Below are 21100 nucleotides of genomic sequence, written 5' to 3'. Positions count from 1 at the left end.
ATGCCAGTTTAAACAGGTGGATTTTGAGTGCAGATGTGAATGATGGAAGAGAGTCGATGTTCAGAATCTCGGATGGAAGTGAGTTCCAGAGCTGAGAGACAGGCCGGGGGAACAGTAAGGTGAGCGGAGGAGGATGACCTAAGAGTACGGGAGGAAGTGGCAATATGGAGGAGATCAGACAGATAAGGAGGGGCCAGATTGTGAATACCTTTGAAAGTGAGGACCAGTAACTTATAGTTTATTCTGTATTATACTGGGAGCCAGTGGAGTTGTTGAAGTACAGGGGAGATATGTTTAAAGGAAGAGGTGCGGGTCAGGATACGAGCAGCAAAGTTCTGGAGAAGCTGCCGTTGCTGAAGTGATTTATTGGGAAGACCGAAGAGGAGTGAGTTACAGTAGTCAATGCGGGATGTGGCAAGACTTTGGATAAGGATTGCAGCCGCATGTAGAGTGAGTGATGAGCGCAGACGATTGATCATAATTAGTGAATGTATTATCAACAACTACAGCAAAATAGCAGAGTAGATAATTATAGTTTAAACATTAAGCTACAACACACTAAAGGCTGTAATTAATGACGTTTGTTTTCAATTTACGTATTGGTAAGTTTTACAGTAGATAATTTACCTTCTCTAAAGCTTAATAACATTTGGTTAAAGATGCATTTCTGATTTGGTGCATAAGAATATAACGTACCTAGGGGCGGCTCCGGGGAGATGCCAATGCTCTGTAGCAGGGCCTCGGTCTCCCTGCGCTTGCGATCTAAGTCTGAATCTTCAGGCGTGACCTCTTTCTTCTGCTGGATCTCTGACTGCTCAGGATATACAGAAAAACACCAGCTTACCCAAACATAAGTTTGGTAACAAGTTCACAACTCGCACATCATGATCTGAAGACTAGACGAAAACATGCACACCACACCTCCACCACAAGCTCAGCATGATATGCCACATCCTGATTAAAAAAAGCAGTCAAACACAAAAGGACAAACATTAATAGTGTGATACGATATGAGTGGCTGTAGCATGGCTTTACTCACTTTTTTCCTTACCTCTTTCTTCTTCCTCTCCTCCTCTTTTCTTTTTTTCTCCTCCCTGATCTGGGCAAGGCGCTGCTTCTTGCGCTCAAGTTCTGCCTTTAGGTCACTTTTGTCTGACATGGTGTCCTGGAGGGCTTTAATTAACAAGATCATCAACTACCTATGAGGCTACCAAAATATGCTATAGTTTTCTCAGTGCTTAAAATATAAGCAGAGCTGTTTTGCCCTGTTTAACTAATCATTCAAAAACTCCACTGATTGGTGGCAGATACATCCATTTAAAGTAGATCTATGATCACGCAAACACACATTTTAGAGAGTTCATTGTATCTAGGTCACATTTAAGCAGCCCACATTTTTTGTCCAATGCTTTATTCTAACATTTAATATCAATAATTGTCTTAAAACTGTAGTGTAATACATCTTATAATATTGTAATGTGATGACAATCTCATTTTTGGCGAACATTTCAGCAGATATAATCATTATCATTTCATCACTTGCCTGATTTTGTCGGTAAAAAGGTATGGAAGCTGTTCTATTAACGCTTAAATTAAATGAGAATAAAAGAGCTAGCACATAAAGAGTATCTATAAAGTATCTATAAAGTATAAAGCACATAACTATAGTCATTTGTCATGTCGTTTAACTAGCTAACATTAGCAAGAAATTAATGCATTAACAGTAAGCTAACAGGAATTGTGACAGTATTCATACTTACGTCGATGCATTTAAGGCCCTGCGACAAACTCTACAGGATTTATAATAACAAACAGTTGCTAATAAGGACAATTATCTAAAACATATAATCTTATGTTACTGCTACACTCGTACCTTGTCCAACAGAAGTGCTAACGATGTGTCACCGGCAAAGATGCTGTCTCACTGCTTCACCTCGACAAAATCAACACATCCTCTATCGTTACCTCAGATCACACTGTATGGAGGCCCCTCTGCTGACAGCGAACAGGCCGGTTAAACCTTGTCGTGTGGTTACTAGGTAAAACAGGGCATTTCAGCCTCCAAACCCCAGAATAAGGCATAAAACAGGTGCAGCAAACGCCGATACATCCCTGGGATGAGCAAAAAGATGATGTTGAGAAGGAGGAGAGGAGGAAATCCCACCTCTTCCTCAGCACTCGCTGTCCTAAGCAACACTGCCATCTTGTGGCCATTTAGGGAAATGCTTGAAGTGTCCAAAAACAACGACTAAATTTAATGTTGCGTGTTTCCAATCAATGCTGTAGCGTTGGAAACTGCCTCACAATAAAAGGTTTTATCTGCATGACATTATCAGTGGAAAATAGTAATGAGCCATCCGTCTTTAGCTAAGGTAGCCCATACAACTTCCTTTAAAATATAACATAATTCTGAAGACAAAACAACTCACTTGATTAAATTTATAATAAAATACAACACATTACTTTAAGGGTACATATAGAGTTAACTTAAAACATAGTTTAGTTTAGTAATATTAAATAAAACTCAAAAGCTTTGTATGCACATGCCTACAATTTTTTGACTCATTATTTAAGTTAAATTTCTAATATATAATTTCTAATTAAAAACGTATTGTCCCATAAATGGTTTCTGTCTCCTGGGGGATATAGACATTTGGCAGGCTGTAGGGGGGAGGTGCTTTAAGTATCCACACGTCATGTCACGAGAATGTCTTAAGATGGGGTAGGAAAGGTACACAAGTCACGTGACTTTATGTCAGTATTGAAAACTACATTGATACATTTATATCAAACTCCAAAATGGAGGCCTACGAGGACAAAGATGATGATCATGGGGTAAACTTTCTTTATTTTTCCATACTCTACAGATAATAACATAAAGGTATCAAATACTCATTACACCTAAAAAACATTTAAAATGTGTATTACTGATACATTCACCAGTGTACATACCTTTTAAGGTATTTTCTCTCAGTATGTTCTGACAGTACAAGAAAGAGGGGTGGCATCTGTAGTTTTCTTACCTAATGGCTTATCTGATTTAGATGAGGGAAACTGTGAGTAATTGTATTGTATTGTAGTTTGTATTAGTGATTGAGAGGGTGATTGTAAGAGACCACTTCCCCATTCTGGCAGTGAAAGGTCCATACAGGATGTATCAGACTGGACAGAACACCATCATGTGACAGGGGTGCAAAGTGAGGCTTTGCATTGTCACTAGTCAAAATCCTCACAACTGTTTCCACAGCTTCCACTGTCTATAGGATATCACTGGTGTAGCTCTAGAGAGAAAACGTTTGCTTAAATACAGGAGTAAGAGGGTTTATTTATTCAAAACTACATTTGTTTCCAGCGTTCAGTACATTTGAATAACTGGTATTCAGTGTTTTCTCTGCTTTTTAAAACTTTGAATTCAAAAACACAAAAGACAGTAGCTAATAATAAAAAATAAAAAGCTTACACATATATTTGAAAATTTTAAAAAAGTTAAATTTGTGCCCTTAATGGGTAACTTTTTCTGCCAGATACAAACTGGGAAATGAAAACTAAGGGTCATATTTTGGAATAAAAAATAAAAAAAAAGAAAGAAAAAATTAAATTGTGTCATTTAATTAAGTGTTACATTTAAAAAATAGCAATTAATTCTTTTCACAAAAATTTCACGTGTGATTGCCCATTTAAGGGTTAAAAATGTTACCTGCGTTGAATGATTGGAAAAGGTAATTAGATAATATACAATCTAGCAAAAGGCTGTGATGCATTGTGATTGCAGCTGCTGTGACTATTGAAAACTGTATTGTGTTAGGCCTAACGCAGATATAAAACAGGTGCCTGGGTTTCCGTTTTCTTTATGCAAACAAGGGTTTACAAATAAAATTTGGGAACAATAAGCTACTTTTTCAAAACTAAAAGCAGTAAACGTAGTTTAAATGCCCTATATAAGTACAAGTCTATTTACCATTTATTACAAATATCTTTGAAAGCACACAAGTACTTTGCATTACTCGTCGATAGGGGATGCTGCAATAAAATTACTGCTATTGTGCAGCTCAGCACGTTTACACTCAGCCTCCGGAGGAAAGCTCCGCCCAAAGTCAGAAAAATCTCAGCGCTGATTGGTTGGTTTCAATGTCAATCTTCATGTTTTCCCTGAATATATCAACATAGCTCACTCGCTGTTGGAAGTTCAATCCTGAGGGCGCAAAACAGTTTGAAAATATGGATGGGAGCTGCTCAAGAAAAGTAATGTCGAGGAATCCATAGACTGGCTCCTGAAAGAGGGTATGACGGAGTTGTATGACGCCGAGCTTTTCCTCTGCTAGCTTAAGATCGTCAAACTGGATTGTGTTGGAGTTGGAAAGGACAGCTTGTCCCCGATTTACTGACTGTTGGGGTCTACAGAGGGGGAGAGAAAAATGAAGTTCGCCCAGTTTTTGTTGAAAAACGGCTCTCTAGCTGGGATACCGAAACAAGTGGAAAGGTTCTCCAAGTTTTCCCCTTCTCCATTATCCATGAAGCAGTTCATTGACTTCGGTAAGTGCTCGTGGTGATATTTTTGTTGTTGTTGTTGTACAGTATGTTACTTGGACATACTGTACCGCAATCACATGGCTGTTGCACAACTCACGTTACTCTTTGTTTTCCACGGCAGCTGATTTTACAAAGTACTGGTCACTTAAGACAGCTGCAAACGCCACATAATTACATAATTGTTCCGCAGAGGTAATTACATGTGCACAGCTTCTTCTGGGCAAAGAGCATTCGTCCACAAAAAAATGTGATTGTGTTTGAGGGTTTGGTGGACTATTTTTTGTTTTGACTGGGGACATAGTTTGATGTTTGCTCATTTATTTTGCCCCCCGTTTTGCTGTCCCTCATGTGATTGCAGGGTCAGCCGATGCATGTGAGAAGACCTCCTTTGTGTTCCTGCGACAGGAGCTTCCTGTTAGACTGGCCAACATTATGAAGGAAATTGATTATCTCCCTGACAAGCTCCTTGGCACTCCATCTGTAAAGCTCCTCACCAGTTGGTAGGGTATCAGGGTTGCAAACTTCTGTTTTGTTTTCTTAATTATATATGTACCAAAAAAACATATTACCGTTTCTTAGCAGAAATGAGATATTACTAGTTCATCAGTAATATTGTGAAATGTTAAGATGTTTCTTAAGTGAAGGAACGTTAAGGTGCAAAGTGTCATTGCACTATGCAACTGGTCAATACATTTCATTCAAAGAGCAGTTACCATTTCAGTGCATGCACTGCAGGACAAAGATAACCGACGCAGCAGATATTTTGACTTCTAAAGAATGTGTGAGACTCAGTGCATGTCAGCTGTACACAAGTGCAATCTTTTTTTAACGTGGCTACAACCTCCAAACAGGACCTACATTTGTATTTGAAAGATCAAGAACCTTTAGGATTGGATGTTTGTCTACTGAAACTACTACTGAAATAATATCAGATTTCTAAAATCCTAGAATTTGTTAAAAGGAACCAATAGACAAATGAGAGAAAATATTATTCTTAGTCATTCATTTATTGCATTGCTGATTGAAAAAAAAACTCAATATTGCATTTGTATGAGTGGTGATTGTTGATCATTCTTACACATCAACAAGGAGGAATTTTAGCTCATTCATCTGCACAGAACAAACAGTTCAAGCTCCAGGATGTTAGCAGGTTTCCTAACATGAACTACTTACTTCAGGATTTTCCACAATTCTGCTGTATCATGATGACTTTGACCTAGTCATCTCAGATATTCACTTTATTTATTATTCTATTACCTACACTTTTGTAGAGATTCAGTTGACAGACAAATATCCTTTAGAACCGCAGTAATGTAGGCCCAAACTATGACACTACCACCGCTGTTTAACCGATGGAATAACATACTTATAAGAGAACACAGCCTCTTCCTCTATCCCAACACTTTCTGTTTAATCATAAAACAGTTCTATTCTGGTCTCATTGATCCACAAAATGTTTATTTTATGTAGCCTTGTAGCTTGCCCATGTGATCTTCAGCAAACAGGGAGAAATACTCAATAGTATTTTCAATGCAGCCCTGCATATGCACCATTGTTTTTCAGTGAGTGAAGATGAAATCATGGACTCTCGGTTTGATGCTTCTTGGCCATTTACACACCTTGCTCTTGAAGTTATCTCTGTTGGCCTACAGCTCAGAGGGAGAGTGGTGTTGTATTTCTTCTATTTGTATAAGACCAAGCGGACTGTGGATTGCTAGAAAGTCTGTCTGCAACTCTTTATGCTTTATGATGAGTTTAAAATTCAAGATACACAAAGCGCAGATGTGTATGTCTAACATGAAATAGCTGGTAATTCTGCTGTTAGTGGAGTAGTTGTAATCAATTAAACGTCTTTTGATGCTGTATTATTAAGACATTCCCTGGCCTGGATGACCTTCACAATAGTGTTTGTTGGAATCTACCTTTAGTTATTACTGCATACATAGCAGAATCAGTGCTACAGATACCATCATAGAGAGTTCAGCCTAGTTTTACTGCATGACTGAAAAGCTTAGCAGCTTTTATTTAAAACCATAACAGCAGTTGCAGGTCTGCAGGTCTCATTCTGTTTTTCCTTTTCAACCACAGCAAGTAATATGCAGCTTTGCTCTTCAGGTTTTATGCTAGCATGCTAATAAAACCTGGTGCACAAAACACATGAAAACACTAACAACAGAAGTTCTTCTCCCAGCCTCTTTAGAAAAGAGCTGTAGCAACAGATTTTGACTGTGTACTCTCTGTACTTTACCCTTCCCTGACTACCTCAGAGCTTTTTTGCGAAGTCAGCAAAAATGTTGATTTGACATTTGTTCATAATGCCTGTCAAGTAAGAGGAGACAGTATTTCCAAATATGGTTGTGGAAAAAAATCTATATATCTATTTTCACGGTGGGACTTATTCTATACTTGAGGGCTAAAGGTGAGTTAAAGAACAAAGTTGCTGCACTGATTTTAAATTCCAATTTATTTTTATAGTACATTAAAAACAACTTCAGTTGACCAAAGTGCTTCACATTAACAGTCACAGTAAACAGATAGAACTAAAACACAAAAAAGAAAGCATAGTCACACGGCCAGTCACCTTTCACCCAGTTTTTCTGCAGCGAGACAGTGTGAGAGAGTGTTAGTCCATGAGCTCAGCACTCAAGTCTGCTTCATCCACTGGCCTGGATGAACCGTCTGTGACATGACAAGCAGTTAATATTTAAGAGGGAAGGGCTGTGTTTCAAGCATGCCTTATATGATGTGTGAAATTTCACATAAATGTTTTTTTTTATTCCATCATATTTTCACTTTGTCGTCTTATTTATAGGAAATAAACGGAATGTATTTTTGTGTTGTGCCCATCAGGTATTCACAAAGTTTGATGGAGCTTGTAGACTTTTTAGAAAGAGATCCAGATGATAAAGAGGTCCTGAAAAGGTAAGTCATTAACACACACTTTTCACCACATCTGTATTAACTGTTGTTTGTAATTGACAATGACTGATATTATTTGACTCACCATAATACAGTTTGTTTGTTTAAAGCAACAGAAAAGTGCTTCACATAAAGGCAGGTAATCACATTCTTTATGCTGTTGTAGTGCAAACAACATTTAACGTGCACTATTTTTACTGTAAAAACTGTACAGCCGCGGCAGTTTCCAGAAGAGCTCATTCACTCAAAAGTCTTACGTTTAGCTCTTCAAGTATCTCCAGTCCCGTCAGTAGAAGATGGTACTTGTTTTAATCCCTTCAGTTTGGATAAGTAAACCTTTGAAAGGAAAATAAATTAATAATTTAATTTATGATTAGTGAGTTGCAGCCGAAAGCAATATATTAAAATGTAGCAGAATGATGTTAATACTAGATTGTGCATATTAGTTTAAATGAAACTCGTAATTCAACAAGACACTACTAGCCAAAGTTTGGTGAAGTGCATATGTCTTCATCTGTTGTCCTCAGCTTCACGCAGACTCTCGTAAATGTCCGGAATCGGCATAACAACGTGGTGCCTACCATGGCTCAGGGTGTGTTGGAGTACAAGGATGCTTTCGGCGTGGACCCTGTCACCAACCAGAACGTTCAGTACTTCCTGGACCGTTTCTACATGAGCCGCATCTCCACGCGCATGCTCATGAACCAGCACAGTCAGTATAGCACTCTGTGATTAACTGTGAGTTAATCAACACAGTTGCTAGCACTCACAGCTCATGTCAACAAAAAGGGACTCAGCCGGTCCTTGTAAACAAAGAACAGCTTTTTCTAAGATTTCATTTTTATACCAGAAAGCATTATGAGTATTTTTCACATTTAAAAAATGAGTTGCATGCATTTTCGTTACACAGCTGATCTATTTTCAATTTTGTCTTAATTATGACTGCAACAAAGTGATGTAGCGATTCAAGACTTATCTAGGATGTAACTTGTTAAGTGTCACTCAGCCTGACTTCATCGTTTTACAGCAGAGCGGCACTGAGAGATTAATGCATTATGCAAGAGTTCCTGCAGTGTGTATGTAGCTGTGTCAACAAATAACTCACACACATAGCTTCGTATCTACCTAATGCTGGTCTGTATTAGTTACAAATGTGTTACTGGAATAGCATAGTAGCTTTTTTCTGAGTGACACATACTGTTTGTTTTTGTATCTTGTAGCTTTAATCTTTGATGGCAGCGTAAATCCAGCCCATCCCAAACATATCGGCAGCATTGACCCCAGTTGTGACGTTGTGGAGGTGGTAAAAGGTAATAAATTACACACGCACACACATAATGCATTATCTATTTTCCACCAGTGTCTGTATAGATTCATGACTCTTTAAACTTTATCTGCTATTTTTGAGTCATTGTACTTTGTCTGGGGATCTAATTTTACAACCAATTTTAGGTGGAACAGCTCCACCTTTGAGTGCTGTATAGTCCTGCTCACCATGAGACAGTGCTCATTCAACATCAGTCATTTCTTTGCGGTCAGAACTCCTGACATTGTGCAACAAATTGCATTGTGTCATTTTGCAGATGCCTATGAGACTTCAAAGATGCTGTGTGAGCAGTATTACCTCACCTCTCCTGATATACAGATCACAGAAGTCAACTGTAAGTCTTCTAAAAAATCAAAAGGGGTCATATTTCAGAGTGCAGCTTTGTGCTTTTATATGATAGCAAAGTTTTTTTTGCTTTTCTAAAATCTTTCTAACCTTTTTTGGTGTAAGTGAAGTGTCTGTTTCCTGTAAGCTGACTCTGCCAAAAACCCCTGCATCAGCATCTGACATTCCTCAGCTGTAACCGTTCATGCTAATTTTACTGAGAAAGTGACAGAAGCTTAACGAAAAACATATTTTAATTAGTAGTAAAACAAAAACAAACCAGAAGAAGTCAGATCAGAACTAGTGCTTAAAATATGAGGATATAATTATCATGTTTTTGGCTTATATTTTGTGCCTTGCTTTTGAGTTCTTTAGTAGAAGTGGCACAAAATGTGCAAATAAGTACAGTACTGGTCATCTCTGCAAACATAGAAAAGCATGCACATCTACAAGTGTTTTGAAGAAATCAACACACAGATGCTAGTTGATGCTAAAAAGAAATAGGTTGAGATTACATCTTGGTTTGCAACAGCATCAGTAAAATGTATTTTGCCTCCTCTAGTTGATGCACAAATGCAGACATGCAGCCACATACTTCCTCCCTTCACTAGCTGCTGAACACATGAATGAAAGCCTACATTCACAATCCTGAAGCCAAAACTAAATTTGCACAGCAAGTGCAAGTGACGGACACCTCACATGACCGGTTTCTTAACTGGTTCTGCTTAATGTTGTTCTCATGCATATAACGTAACTGAGATCATCTGATGTGATGGGCTTAGCACAGAGAGAACAGGGCTGTCCCAGCTTTAACAAAAAAATGTTCATTTTTCTGTTTGATTTTATCCAATATTTGACAGCTAAAAGCCCTGACCAACCCCTCCACATTGTCTATGTGCCATCCCATCTTTACCACATGCTGTTTGAGCTCTTCAAGGTGCGGTACTCAGCAGACTCTAAAAGCATACACATCTTGTTTTTATTTTAATCATGTTTTTGCTCACTTGTTTTATGATCCTTGTTCTCGGTCAGAATGCTATGAGAGCTACTGTAGAGACCCATGAGACGAGCCCGACATTGCCTCCAATCAAATTGCGCGTTTCACTCGGCACAGAGGACCTCACTATCAAGGTAGATGAGGACTCTGAGAGTTAACAAGGAGTTAACATTTTTTCAATCAAAGGTAGTACTTTAGCATGTAGTAGAAATAAGTCTTCCCTGCTAACTTAATACATGAAGTATGGCAAATGGTAAAGAGACAACAGATTCTTGTAAATGTAGCATACCTTGCTTTTACTTTTAGATGTCTGACAGAGGAGGTGGAGTCCCTCTAAGGAAGATTGAACGTCTCTTCAGCTACATGTACTCCACCGCTCCCAGTCCTGTCCATGTGGACAAATCTCGTAATGCTCCTCTGGTGAGAATAAACCTGTCATCCTTAATTTTTATTCTTAAAACTTAGATGTTGTGAGAGTTTTTCAGGACCACAAGTTTCACTTTTTAAACTTTGGTCTTTTAAACTGGGATTGAAGATAAATTTAAGAATAACTCATCATGTGCTAAGCAGAAGCTTACACAACTGAACATAGTTGCAAATAAGCTTATTACACACTGGAATGCAGTCAGCAACATTTCATTGGTTTAAACTGTAACCATGACAGAAGCCTGTATGAAGACCAAACCTTCTAAACATCCAGCTCACCAATTTCATCACAGCTGCCCTAGCAAGGCTAATCTGTAACAGTAGTGACCCTGTTACTCATTGGTCTTTTCCTTCTTCATGCAGGCTGGTTTTGGCTACGGTCTGCCCATCTCCCGCCTGTATGCCAAGTATTTCCAGGGAGACCTGCAGCTCTACTCTATGGAAGGCTATGGCACATCAGCTGTCATATACTTGAAGGTGAGAGCAGCCTTTTGTTCACACAGACTGTCAAAAATAGCCACAGAGGCCAAGTTGGTGCTAAGTTCACATCACAGGCTGGATTTTTTAGTGGTGGCAGATATAGACTAAGTGCCGTTCATACAGTGTAGAAGTAATGAACATCATGCTGTAAGTTATGACTTGGTGCATATTTCATGTTAGAAAATAGTCTAAACCACGGAGAGACGCCTCATTAATCACAAATGGAATGTGGTTGGAAAGTTAAATGAGAAGCAAGCTGGATCTGATTCATTCACACACATGTGTCAGTGTATTTGCTCTCTTCTATCCAATATCTCCAGGCCCTGTCCTCAGAGTCAGTGGAGAGACTTCCTGTTTTCAATAAGTCAGCATTACGACATTACCAGACCAGCACAGAGGCTGATGACTGGTGCATGCCCAGCAAGGATCCAAAGAAACTTGGCAAGTATGAGAAGACCCGATGATGGTGCATTGAAGAAGCAGGGGGACGTTAAAACGGTTTGAATTGAAGTGTAAGAGAAATGAGGAGAAGACAGAGAAGCCATCCAATGCTACCAGATTGTGTGTTCATTTAATCTGGAAAATCATCTCACACGTCAAATCTGTGACAAACATTTAAAGAGTTCAAATTGTTCAGTGTCTGTGCTAAAAATTCACAAAAGTCAAGCTGAATCATTACTTTCTGAACTTGACTTCAAACCATCCTCCAGGTATTTAAACCCAACAAAACCTCATACATCACACGCAGTGTTGTTTTTAATGACCACATGCTGCTAATGGAAATGGAACAGTTCAAGTATTAATCTTTTTGTCTTGGTAATTGCATTTAGAAACAAGCGTGCTGTTTTTGTTTTTATCAGTTGTTTTCTTTCAAGATTATTTCTGAAGATTCAAGTCTTTGGTTGATCAAATTCCTGAGTAAAGATTATTTTGCATCAGGCTAAAAGAGTCTCAGCGTCGGTAAGATCCCAGCAAAAAGCGGTAGGAGGAGGCATACTCAGGCAGACAGGAGCATTTTCAGTTGTTGCAGCATGAACATAAAGGGAGCAAAGTGTTTCATTGTCAGTTGCTTTGATAAAAAAAATATACAATGAATGGTTCCATAGTTTTTGAAGAAAATGAGATGTAAATGAATGTGATTCTTTTGTCAGAGAATCATGAATGTCACTGCCCTCCTGTCCTTTGACTTACTGTAGCAATCAATCGATGCAAACTGAGCTAGGCTGAATGTTAAATAGTTAAAACATATATGATGTATGTGTCGTGCAAAACATAAAAAAATGTAGTTTTAACTGTTAACAACTGCCAAGTTCTCCTTTATTGTCACTGAAATGTAAACATATTTAAACTAGTCTGAAAATTAACCAGGATATGAACTATGCAGAGACTTTTTCATTGTTTTGGATGTTAGAAGCAATTTTACAACTTTGTCTTAGGGATGTTTTTAAAAATAACTTTGGACAAATTTGAAATGCCGCATCTGTGGAGATTAAGGAGGAGCAACAGATCACATCGGGATGGACAACTTGCACATCTGTCAGTGTCTTTCTCAAAGGATTGTCTTGTTTCATCAGGAAAACACCAAACCACATTCCTGCAAGTATTACAGAAGCATGGCTCTGCAGTGAACGGGCCTGCTTTGCAGACCTGGCCTGTCACTCACAGTACTCATTTGGCACTTTATAAAACAAAAAGTGCAACTAGACAAGCCCCAGACTGTTTGAACACCTAAAATCCAAAGGTCAAACAATAATGGAAAAACATCCTCCCCCAACTCTCTGACTGGATAAAGTGAGTATGGAAAATGGATGGGCAAATAACTTACAAATCACCGTATTCCATTTTGTATTGACATTCTTTTTAAATTATTTTACACGTTTTAATTTGTTGCAGAAACTGTCCTTCAGCCATTTGTTATGTAACAGGTTGAAAGCCGTCGTCCTGTTATCTGTTCCTGACAGGATTATACTCACACTGACTTTGGTATGGAAGATATGTAGAAGCAACTAAGAGATAAGCTGTATTGACCTAACTGAGGGACTTATGCAGTATGTACTGTAATGATTTCACACACTAGTCATACGTTTATACTTTGTAATTCACTTCTCTGCCTTTGCTTAGTTTGAAGCCTTTGCTTTGTTTAATATCCGGATTGCCTTTCAACTCAAACATCTGTTCACTTTAAGCATCACTTTAAGGCCAAGTGTTACTGTGCTGAGTTTGTGGTTCATCATTAAAAGGACCAGTGAATGTTGCTAATAAAAATCTTGTTTGTTTTCTGTATCTAATTGTTTCAGCTTCTTGCTGCTTTTTAGACTTCGGGACTCCTTAAATGACACTATCCTAGTGTGTGAAGTGATATCTTGTGAAAAGGCACCTAAATGCAGCTGAAAGAAGAAAATTTTGGTTTTCTCCAGTCAAAGACTAATAGAAATTAAAATGTTTCTGCTGTGTTAACACGTGTGCTGCTGCTCTTTGTAATGACTAGCGAGCTGTTGTCTCCCTCTCTTTAACTCCCCAGTGCCGCTCCCTTTCCTCAGATAGTTTTCGGAAACTTTGCTTAGCTTGTCAGTCACCATAGCGGACACAGTCCAGTGGCTTTCCGTGGCAAGCTGCCAATAGGGGTAGAGAACAGGCCGTTCTGTTTTGTTATGCAGATTCATTAGTTTGCCCCACCGATGCCATGCTGTGTTCTGGATTTCTGAGTTTGCCGCTCTGTTTAGTTGAGACATTATTGATAATATAGTAGTACAAGAAAATGAATATTTTCAATTAATAGAATAATAAAGTTAAAGAAAAATATTAAATCACTGCAGTGTCAGATGTATGTGAAAACCCTTTTTCCTCTGCCATTTCTACAAAGAGTATATGTGTTTGTGCTTGACCCTCACTGGTTTATTTTAGATTTGACCCTTCAGTCATTCAGACAATGTTCCTTGAAGCTGAACAGGTCTCGCACGCTTGCAAAGCTACAAGAGAAATTTACTTTGGATCTGAAATCAGTTCTGTGACACGAGGAACAATTCTATAAATCTACTTAAGCTAATGGTGAGGGTAAACAGGTTTTTATTTAAAAAAAACTTGTATTGCTCTGTGCTAATGTTTGCATTCCTTCATGTATTTGGACAAGACACAAAATGAATTCATGACTCTTTGCTGTTGAAGTTGCATGTTTACTTAATAGGCTGAGACCTGTTTCAAACCCATGACAGCAGGATTAAAAGGTGCAGTATGCTCACCGCTGTATCATCAGAGATACAAAACTGGAGATTGTCCTGGATCTGCAAATGCATGTCTTAGGTTAAAGTTTATGACAGAAGTCACAGACACACCTGTTTTTGTGCATGACCCATAAATTCCCACCAACATCAGTGTTAAACACCCTCTGCAGCTTGTGGCATTTTATTCATGTTTATTTGGAATAATATAGACTATAATAATAATAATAATAAAAAGAAAGAAAGGAAAATTTTATATGAGAAAGTGCTTTCTTCTGCAGTGGTCCTGCAGAATCTCTGTTAAACTGATTAACAAAACTGTTAAAATTGATTAAACAGGATCAGACCAGTGCAGGATGCTGTTGTAACTGGGTTGAATGGTGCAGGCGATGCTTTATACAGAATAACAGGCTAAAGAATATGTTTCAAAGACTTTTATTTTTAAAGGGAAAATATTAAAATGCTGTTTCTCTAAATGGGTTTGTCACCTTAAATACACAAGGGGAAAAATAGAAAGAGTTTAGGAATTCCTCTCAACTGAATATTCTATAATTACTCTCTCATATAAGCCAGCTATCGTTATGTTTATTTTCTAGAAGAAGAGATAGCTGACAGGTCATGTGGCCATTCACGTGAGAAACATATTTTTTTTTTTTTTTTTTTTTTTTAAAAAGACTGAAACCAATAAATTGAGTTTTTTCAAATTTCCCAATTTTCATTAACAATTAAATTAAAAGTAAAGAAATACAGGACACACTACCTTTACTGTCACCAGTTACACAATTTTCTTGGCCCTTATTGGATAATTTAACTCAGGGTTAGCAGAATTTTGCAAATCAAATTTGATACACTGGAAGAGCCAGTTGCACCTGTTTGTTTTGTTTTTTTCTTCAGAGTAATTCATGTATTACTTTCAGAGCATGTTGCCAGGTTCAGAAATTATAACACAAACTTACATTTATTCAACTTAGCAAGCTCTGCTTTTACATGGACATACTGACAAAGCTTGACAACAATATTAAGTTGCAGTTTCCATTTTAAAGACTAACCTTTGTCAAAGGACATTCAAAGAACTGAGCTACACTCGTGACTAAGTGCAGTGCACTGGAAAAGCAAGCACTCGCCGTGAAGTGGTTGGTCAAGTGTGTTTCTACAGAAATGGGCATATCACGAGTTTGAGAGAAAGCATTAAGGGCGGTTGCCAGGTAGATCTGGATCCTCTTCAGCACATAGCCACACTGCTGTGGGGAGACATGTTGGTCAACACTGCTGAGGTGGAAAATATCCAGAAACTCATTACTTAGACACACTTATGTCACTTAGAAGAGGTAAAACCATCATCTGTAGATGGTGAAAGATGTCAGTAATGAAAGGAGAGGAATAAGCATTCTCAAGTGTCTCAAAACTCCATACATTCATAATTAATTAATAATGCTTCTAAAGGCTTCAACTTCAAAACATCCCAAAATTATATTTATAATAAGCCATTTGATCGTTGATTGAGGAATAGAAGCTTGTGTGCGGTTTGCAGATCATCAGAGCATCCCATGGTGGAACTAAAGTTTATTATCAAAAGTACCTTCATTAGTAAAGTATCCCCTCTGGTTCTAATAATAAATATTTCTTCATTGGAGTTGGTAGGGGTAGCTCTGCAACTCCTCTCTGACAGAGCCTGCCCAGGCTGGCTCTAATGGCACATCTGGTGAGGTGAAGTAAGCTGCGAGGAGTGTTTGTGCAAACAGCAAACACTGAGTCATAGAAGTCTTTATGTCGCTGAGGAAACAAAAGGGAACAGACGCAGTCAAAGTCATTTTAACCATCAATGTATGCAATACAGCTGAGCTCTTTATAATGGTACTCCGGCTATTTTGCATAGTGCAAGAAATTTAAAGCATGGTCCGAAACATTTTAAAGATATAAGTCATTTATTGTTTTATAAGGCTCTTGGAGGCAGTGACAATCTTTGCAAGAATTACCTGGTAGCAGTCATCAGGAATAGCAGCTCTCCATTTTCTTGTAGGCTTTAAATGTCCATAAGAGTTGACCAAGATTTCAACAACTCTGGGGTAGTCGTGACAGGACTGCAACACCTGCCCAAAAATCACACATCGGAACATCTCAAAGCACCAGAATCTTGCAAAGGCCTTCCCCTGTCAACACCGCTAATGATTAAAACGTGCAACAAATGTAAAAGGCACCTTGTGGAATTGTGGTGGGTAGATTCGTGCTGCATTGTAGTTTAGCAGCAGCTGATAGCACAGGTCAGGAATGGCCATAGGCCTTACATCTGTTACTTTGAGAAGATACTGAATGGGGGCACAGCCATTGATGTCCATGGCACGTGTATCTGCTCCAGCCTCCAGCAACATCTGCATCAGGATGTGATCGCAGTTCCAGGCTGCCTTGTGAAGGGCTGTTTTATGGTCCTCTTCTTTAAGATTGGGATCTGTAAATCAAGGGCAAAAACAGAGAGCCATTTTCTCATACTGTAATATGATGACAGCATGGTTTTTCAGTCATAGTCTAGGAAATTGATCCAGAACTTCTGACCAGCTTGGTGATCCAGCAGGAGGCGACAAACAATGTGGTGATCTTGGCTGTAGATTTGCTCTTTAGAGTCAAAAGCCCAGAAAGCTGCAGTCATCAGAGGCGTCTCCTGTAAAGCGTTAACAGCATTCACCGCTGCTCCATGGGCCAAAAACAAAGCTGCCAACTCTGGGACACCAAATCTGGCAGCTGTATGCAAAGGTGTTTCCTCTTCATTGTTGTGGCTGGCCATATTAACATTTGCACCTTCAGAGGTAAAATGATCTTATTAATCTAAAACTTAAAAGGCATCTATATTTGTGCTCTTATCTCTTGTTATGTCCATTTATGCATCTTTGCCTTGTTACCTTTGAGAATGAGCTGCTTGGCACAGGCTACAGACTCTTTGGTGATGCAGTAGTGCAGGGGCATGTGTCCACTCAGAGACAGACTGTTAACTTTTGCTCCATGAGCCAGAAGCACGGCCACGCAATCACTGTTGGAGACCTCGCAGGCCACATGCAGTGGTGTTTTCCCATTGGGCATCCGGTTGACAGCTGCGCCTTTTTGCAGGAGTACTAGTGCTGTTTCCACAGCATTGTACATAACACAAACATGGATACCCATTGCCCAAGACTTCTCCAGTTTGTAGCCTGGTAGCCAATATCCTTAGAGATATCAGATAATAAGTAAGTATTTCAAAGTAACAATAAAGGTCAAATGTATGTTTTTTTTTTAATTACAGATTAGCTTGAATTGGGAATGGCCTTGATAGTTTTGAAGACTGATGGATGATGCTGGAGCACAGGATTTTGGATTACACTGTAGGTTCTGTAATAGCCTAAATATATTGCTATGATTCATTACATGTACTTCCAGGTTATGGGGTGGATTTATGTAAGTTTAGCACCATCTAGTGGTTTGAAGTCAAAATAAAAACTTTCTAACCTTGTTTGTATGACGCAAGGACCATGCTGGGGTCGTCCACTTCCAGCACAGAGTCAATGTCTAGTTTACCAGTGTGCAAAATCTGCAGGACCTCTTGTGCATTGTTGGTCTGCAAGGCCTTCAGGTACCGGTCCTTTAGTTCCTTTACAGCCGCTTGTCTGGGGCTCAACACTTCCATGAAATCGTAGACAGAGTGGTCTTGGCTCAGGCCAGCAGGCTCAGGCTCTGAAAAGTTCCAGAAAGCCTGGATGAGGTTGGAAATAATCATAAAAACTGTGACGATGAAGGATTCAAACATATCCACCATTGCAAAGTCTTCAGAAGTGTAGCCATATGAGTTGTATAGGGGGAAAAAGAGGGAAATTAAGTATAGGAAGATGGCAAACAAGGCTCAGGAGTGTGTCGTTAGGAAAAAAAACTGTGGTAGAGTGGAATGAGAAAGACTATAAATAGACAGAGAGAGAGAGAGAGAGAGAGAGAAGGGGGGATTAGTCTACCAAGATGTCCATCATGTAGTGGAAAGTCACATGGTGAGAAATAGCCTGCCTTCTGAGTGTGCCATGACAACAACATCTTCACAAATTATGAACAGTCACATAAAGCTGATTTTAGTTTATTTGGCTGTGTGGGATGCAGGTTTGGTCAAGGATAAGGGGGAAAAAACAAAAACAAAAAACAACAGAAGCAAACTGTGGACAATGACCGCACATTTTATTCAGTGTGACAGGTAGCTGCCCTTTCCAACTTTTCAGAATGCGAAAAAAAGAGAGCAAGGCAATGACAAAACAAAAAAAAAAAAGAAAATAAAAGAAAAGGAGAGTATGCACAACCTTTTAAGGGTGAAACCATGACTAGCAGTGTGACAATTATCTTATGCTCTCTATGTACATGAAAAATAAATGCTTCCAGACATAACTTGAAACATATGCATTTTTGCCAACCAGGAGCAGCGGGGTCTCATCCAGGCAAACACACAGAAAAGATCTACTGCAGAATCACATGTTGCCGCTCAGGTTTTCAGCCCTCTGACAAACTGCGCAGACACACCAGCACGATAAAAAACAAGGCTTTTTAGGATTCGTACAGCATATTGCTCTCAGTGTTGAACTATACATACAAAAAGAGTCTAAAGAGCGCAGTCTGACAACCGGCTTGTAAAGGGTGTTGGGTTATTCACAGAAGGGTTCAAGTGTTACAAAATATTCCATAAGAATATAATATGAGTAGTTTCTCAGAGGAGCACTGGAGCAGCATTATACTGTAGTTGTGTTAGAGGAAAACCAGAAGCACAACAGGAGAATACCACTGATAACATTTACATCATTCATATGATAACAGCCACTTGAATTTACCTTTATTTATTTTTTTATTAGAGGTTTTAATAGTATTTTGGCAAAAGAAAGTAATCATACAATTCTGGATAACTTATTAGGTGTTAATAAACTCTCAATTTATGATAAACAATAGTCAGTTGCTTCTAAAAATATAGTAATAAATAACTCTGATCAGTGAATGAAGTATCTGAAATCCCAACTATTCTTGTTATTAACCTGTTAGCAGCACATCAGGAAGGCTTCTTAAGACAAGAGAGAACTGTTATCAAACTCCCTGCTTTTCTATCGCAAAGAGTCTGGTGTCTCTACATGTAATGATTCTTGGGAATAATAAATAAAGATCATAAGGAACACAAAACTCAAAGAGCTTCATTATCCTAAACCAATAAATAAAATGTGAAATCATTTCAAGACATCTAACAATGTGATCACAATGTTTTAAGTTTAAATTAAAGCAATTTTATAAGAAAGTTAAAATATGCTGCATCCTTGGGGAGCAATTTCCAGTGTATCATATGAGTGTCAGGTATAATAATCTTTAAAATACCACATCTGCTGCATCTGACCATAGAAGCCATCAACATGGCAGCGATCTTAAATCTTATGGAGAACTTTCTAGAGAAATCTACATGGAGAACTCTGAGTGCAAAATTTTAAAAGGAACAAAAGTGACAGAAATGGGCCGATTAGCTTAGCATGTGTTTCGACACTCACACAGAAGCGGCTAGGTTCAGAGGTTTTCTACTACAGGAGTTTCTAAAGGCAGCAGCAGCGTCTTACGTTGTTACTGAATATAAAAAGAAGTCAAAAGCAGGTTACAAGCGGCAACAATATGCATATGAGCAGGAAGTTTAATTTCATCAAGGTTGTTTTTGTTTGTTTACTTGTTTTTACAGGTTAGTTAAGTTTCAAATTATTGATTACACAGTACCTGAAAATCACTATTAGAACCAGTCCAGTGCATACAGTATGTCCTTGTTATTGATACTTTGAGAGCTGCTTTAGTATTTTTTGTAAAGAGCCCTACAGGCCAGTGCACAGGTCACATAAACAGTATTTGCACTTCCAGTGTTTTTTGTACAGATAAATCTAAATTCTTCCAGTGAAGCTTGATTCCCAGTTCAGTTCCTGTTGGAGAGTTCCAGTGTTGTTTCCTGTAGGGCTGAAAGTAGGCAGCACACCCAGTGTTGGCAGATAGGAACTGCCTAATAAATTCTGCCACACAGACCTGACCTGTATGTGCTTCAAAGCAATATATTCTGATCAGTGTATTTGAATAGGATTTACACAAGTCTATCAAAATGGCACATCAGACGTATTTATATCTGCATTTATTACTGTACATGTACTTGGTTTTCATGTCCAGAGTGGCTGTGATGGGTAAAAGACATGTCTCTGAGGATGATATGGGTGAGGGTTCACAGACTTACTCTGGATAAGAATAAATAAACCCAATTTACAGCTATAAACAGCGAAATAAATAGAACTTAGTGGATTCTTAAAATACTAGAAACTCAGGATGGGTGTACAATGAGGATAATGAAGGGCAGCATTCTATCATCCAACTCCTCATTTTGGTTTAATTTGTAAGGTGTACAGGTCACTCAACATCCTGTGACAGGTGGGTGTGGACCTCCACCACTGAGAACTACAGAGTAGGCGTCCCTCAGGGCTTGATTGTGGGCCTGCTGGCGGTCATTTCCGCGAGATGCTACTTGCTGTGGTGCTACAGTGAAACGGGAGGTAATCTGAAGGCTTCTTTCACTCTGTCACATTTTCTCTGTGAGCATCTTTTTGCTGCTGCTCCAGCTCTCTCTTCCGTAGCTTCTCGCGCTGTTTCTCCAGTTTCTCTTGGTTCCGTTGAGCCTTTTCCATCAAAACTTTGAGATCTTTGATCTTTTTCTTGATCAGGTTACGGTCCTGGGAAGAAGTGACTCCGAGAGCCTGAAAGTAATTAATGTGCATAAGCAACCTTATTAATCAAGGGAATCAATTTCACAGATGCCATGTGTAAATAGAAATAAATAAATAAATTAAAAGTGCATTTATTAAACAAAATATTTTAAATTAC

General features: G+C 38.6%; 4 protein-coding genes across 23 annotated transcripts in view; 1 reads left to right on the top strand and 3 right to left on the bottom strand.

Annotated features, from left to right (window-relative positions):
- LOC121656944 (cytoplasmic dynein 1 intermediate chain 1) overlaps window positions 1-2164 on the bottom strand; it is a 55584-nt gene extending 53420 nt beyond the window's left edge. For 4 of the 13 annotated variants that reach the window (XM_042012197.1, XM_042012193.1, XM_042012194.1 and 1 more), the window contains exons 1-3: window positions 1874-2164; window positions 1040-1173; window positions 697-811 (exon numbers count right to left, since the gene is read on the bottom strand). In XM_042012197.1, the coding sequence (XP_041868131.1) occupies window positions 697-811; window positions 1040-1159 (235 nt within the window). In that variant the 5' untranslated portion in view covers window positions 1160-1173; window positions 1874-2164. The remainder of the gene's footprint in view (window positions 1-696; window positions 812-1039; window positions 1174-1873) is intronic. The other 9 variants (XM_042012196.1, XM_042012198.1, XM_042012202.1 and 6 more) reach the window with 3 other exon arrangements.
- Window positions 2165-4158: 1994 nt separating this feature from the next.
- On the top strand, window positions 4159-13286 carry pdk4 (pyruvate dehydrogenase kinase, isozyme 4). Of its 3 annotated transcripts, XM_042012030.1 has the most exons (11): window positions 4162-4533; window positions 4889-5030; window positions 7381-7452; window positions 7977-8161; window positions 8670-8759; window positions 9033-9110; window positions 9961-10037; window positions 10133-10231; window positions 10404-10517; window positions 10887-11000; window positions 11324-13286. In XM_042012030.1, the coding sequence occupies exons 1-11, from the start codon at window positions 4416-4418 to the stop codon at window positions 11465-11467; spliced, it is 1233 nt and encodes a 410-aa protein (XP_041867964.1). In that variant the 5' UTR covers window positions 4162-4415; the 3' UTR covers window positions 11468-13286. The 3 variants fall into 3 exon arrangements, 2 of the variants coding, with proteins under 2 accessions (XP_041867965.1, XP_041867964.1); XM_042012031.1 differs by lacking the exons at window positions 10887-11000; window positions 11324-13286 and having other exon boundaries at window positions 4160-4533; window positions 10133-10283; XR_006013480.1 differs by lacking the exons at window positions 9961-10037; window positions 10133-10231; window positions 10404-10517; window positions 10887-11000; window positions 11324-13286 and having other exon boundaries at window positions 4159-4533; window positions 7977-8187; window positions 9033-9084.
- An 853-nt stretch (window positions 13287-14139) lies between these two features.
- Window positions 14140-18095, bottom strand: asb4 (ankyrin repeat and SOCS box containing 4). 2 transcript variants are annotated; one of them, XM_042012029.1, is made up of 7 exons: window positions 17696-18095; window positions 17116-17415; window positions 16772-17014; window positions 16420-16667; window positions 16198-16311; window positions 15801-15994; window positions 14140-15462 (listed from the first exon to the last, which is right to left on the bottom strand). In XM_042012029.1, exons 1-6 carry the CDS (start codon window positions 18000-18002, stop codon window positions 15806-15808), a joined length of 1401 nt encoding a protein of 466 aa, XP_041867963.1. In that variant the 5' UTR covers window positions 18003-18095; the 3' UTR covers window positions 14140-15462; window positions 15801-15805. The 2 variants fall into 2 exon arrangements, with proteins under 2 accessions (XP_041867963.1, XP_041867962.1); XM_042012028.1 differs by having other exon boundaries at window positions 14140-15994.
- Window positions 18096-18389: 294 nt separating this feature from the next.
- Window positions 18390-21100, bottom strand: part of ppp1r9a (protein phosphatase 1, regulatory subunit 9A) — a 55346-nt gene continuing 52635 nt past the window's right edge. For all 5 annotated transcript variants that reach the window (XM_042012017.1, XM_042012015.1, XM_042012019.1 and 2 more), the window contains one exon: window positions 18390-20973. In XM_042012017.1, coding sequence (XP_041867951.1) covers window positions 20791-20973 — 183 coding nt within the window. In that variant the 3' untranslated portion in view covers window positions 18390-20790. The remainder of the gene's footprint in view (window positions 20974-21100) is intronic.

The sequence above is a fragment of the Melanotaenia boesemani genome, chromosome 17 (genome assembly GCF_017639745.1).
Source record: "Melanotaenia boesemani isolate fMelBoe1 chromosome 17, fMelBoe1.pri, whole genome shotgun sequence".
Taxonomy (NCBI): Eukaryota; Metazoa; Chordata; class Actinopteri; order Atheriniformes; family Melanotaeniidae; genus Melanotaenia; species Melanotaenia boesemani.
The sequence above is the reverse complement of the archived record's forward strand: the minus strand, read 5'-3'. Positions and strand labels throughout refer to the sequence as shown.

Excerpts from the sequence above, each read along its gene's own strand:
- pdk4 (XM_042012030.1), top strand. The coding sequence starts at position 4,416 with ATGAAGTTCGCCCAGTTTTTGTTGAAAAACGGCTCTCTAGCTGGGATA. Across the intron at positions 5,031-7,380 it reads GTAAAGCTCCTCACCAGTTG|GTATTCACAAAGTTTGATGG; the intron begins GTAGGGTATCAG and ends TGTGCCCATCAG. Across the intron at positions 7,453-7,976 it reads GATAAAGAGGTCCTGAAAAG|CTTCACGCAGACTCTCGTAA; the intron begins GTAAGTCATTAA and ends TGTTGTCCTCAG.
- asb4 (XM_042012028.1), bottom strand. The coding sequence starts at position 18,002 with ATGGTGGATATGTTTGAATCCTTCATCGTCACAGTTTTTATGATTATT. Across the intron at positions 17,015-17,115 it reads CAAGCAGCTCATTCTCAAAG|GTGCAAATGTTAATATGGCC; the intron begins GTAACAAGGCAA and ends TTACCTCTGAAG. Across the intron at positions 15,995-16,197 it reads TTCCTGATGACTGCTACCAG|CGACATAAAGACTTCTATGA; the intron begins GTAATTCTTGCA and ends TTGTTTCCTCAG.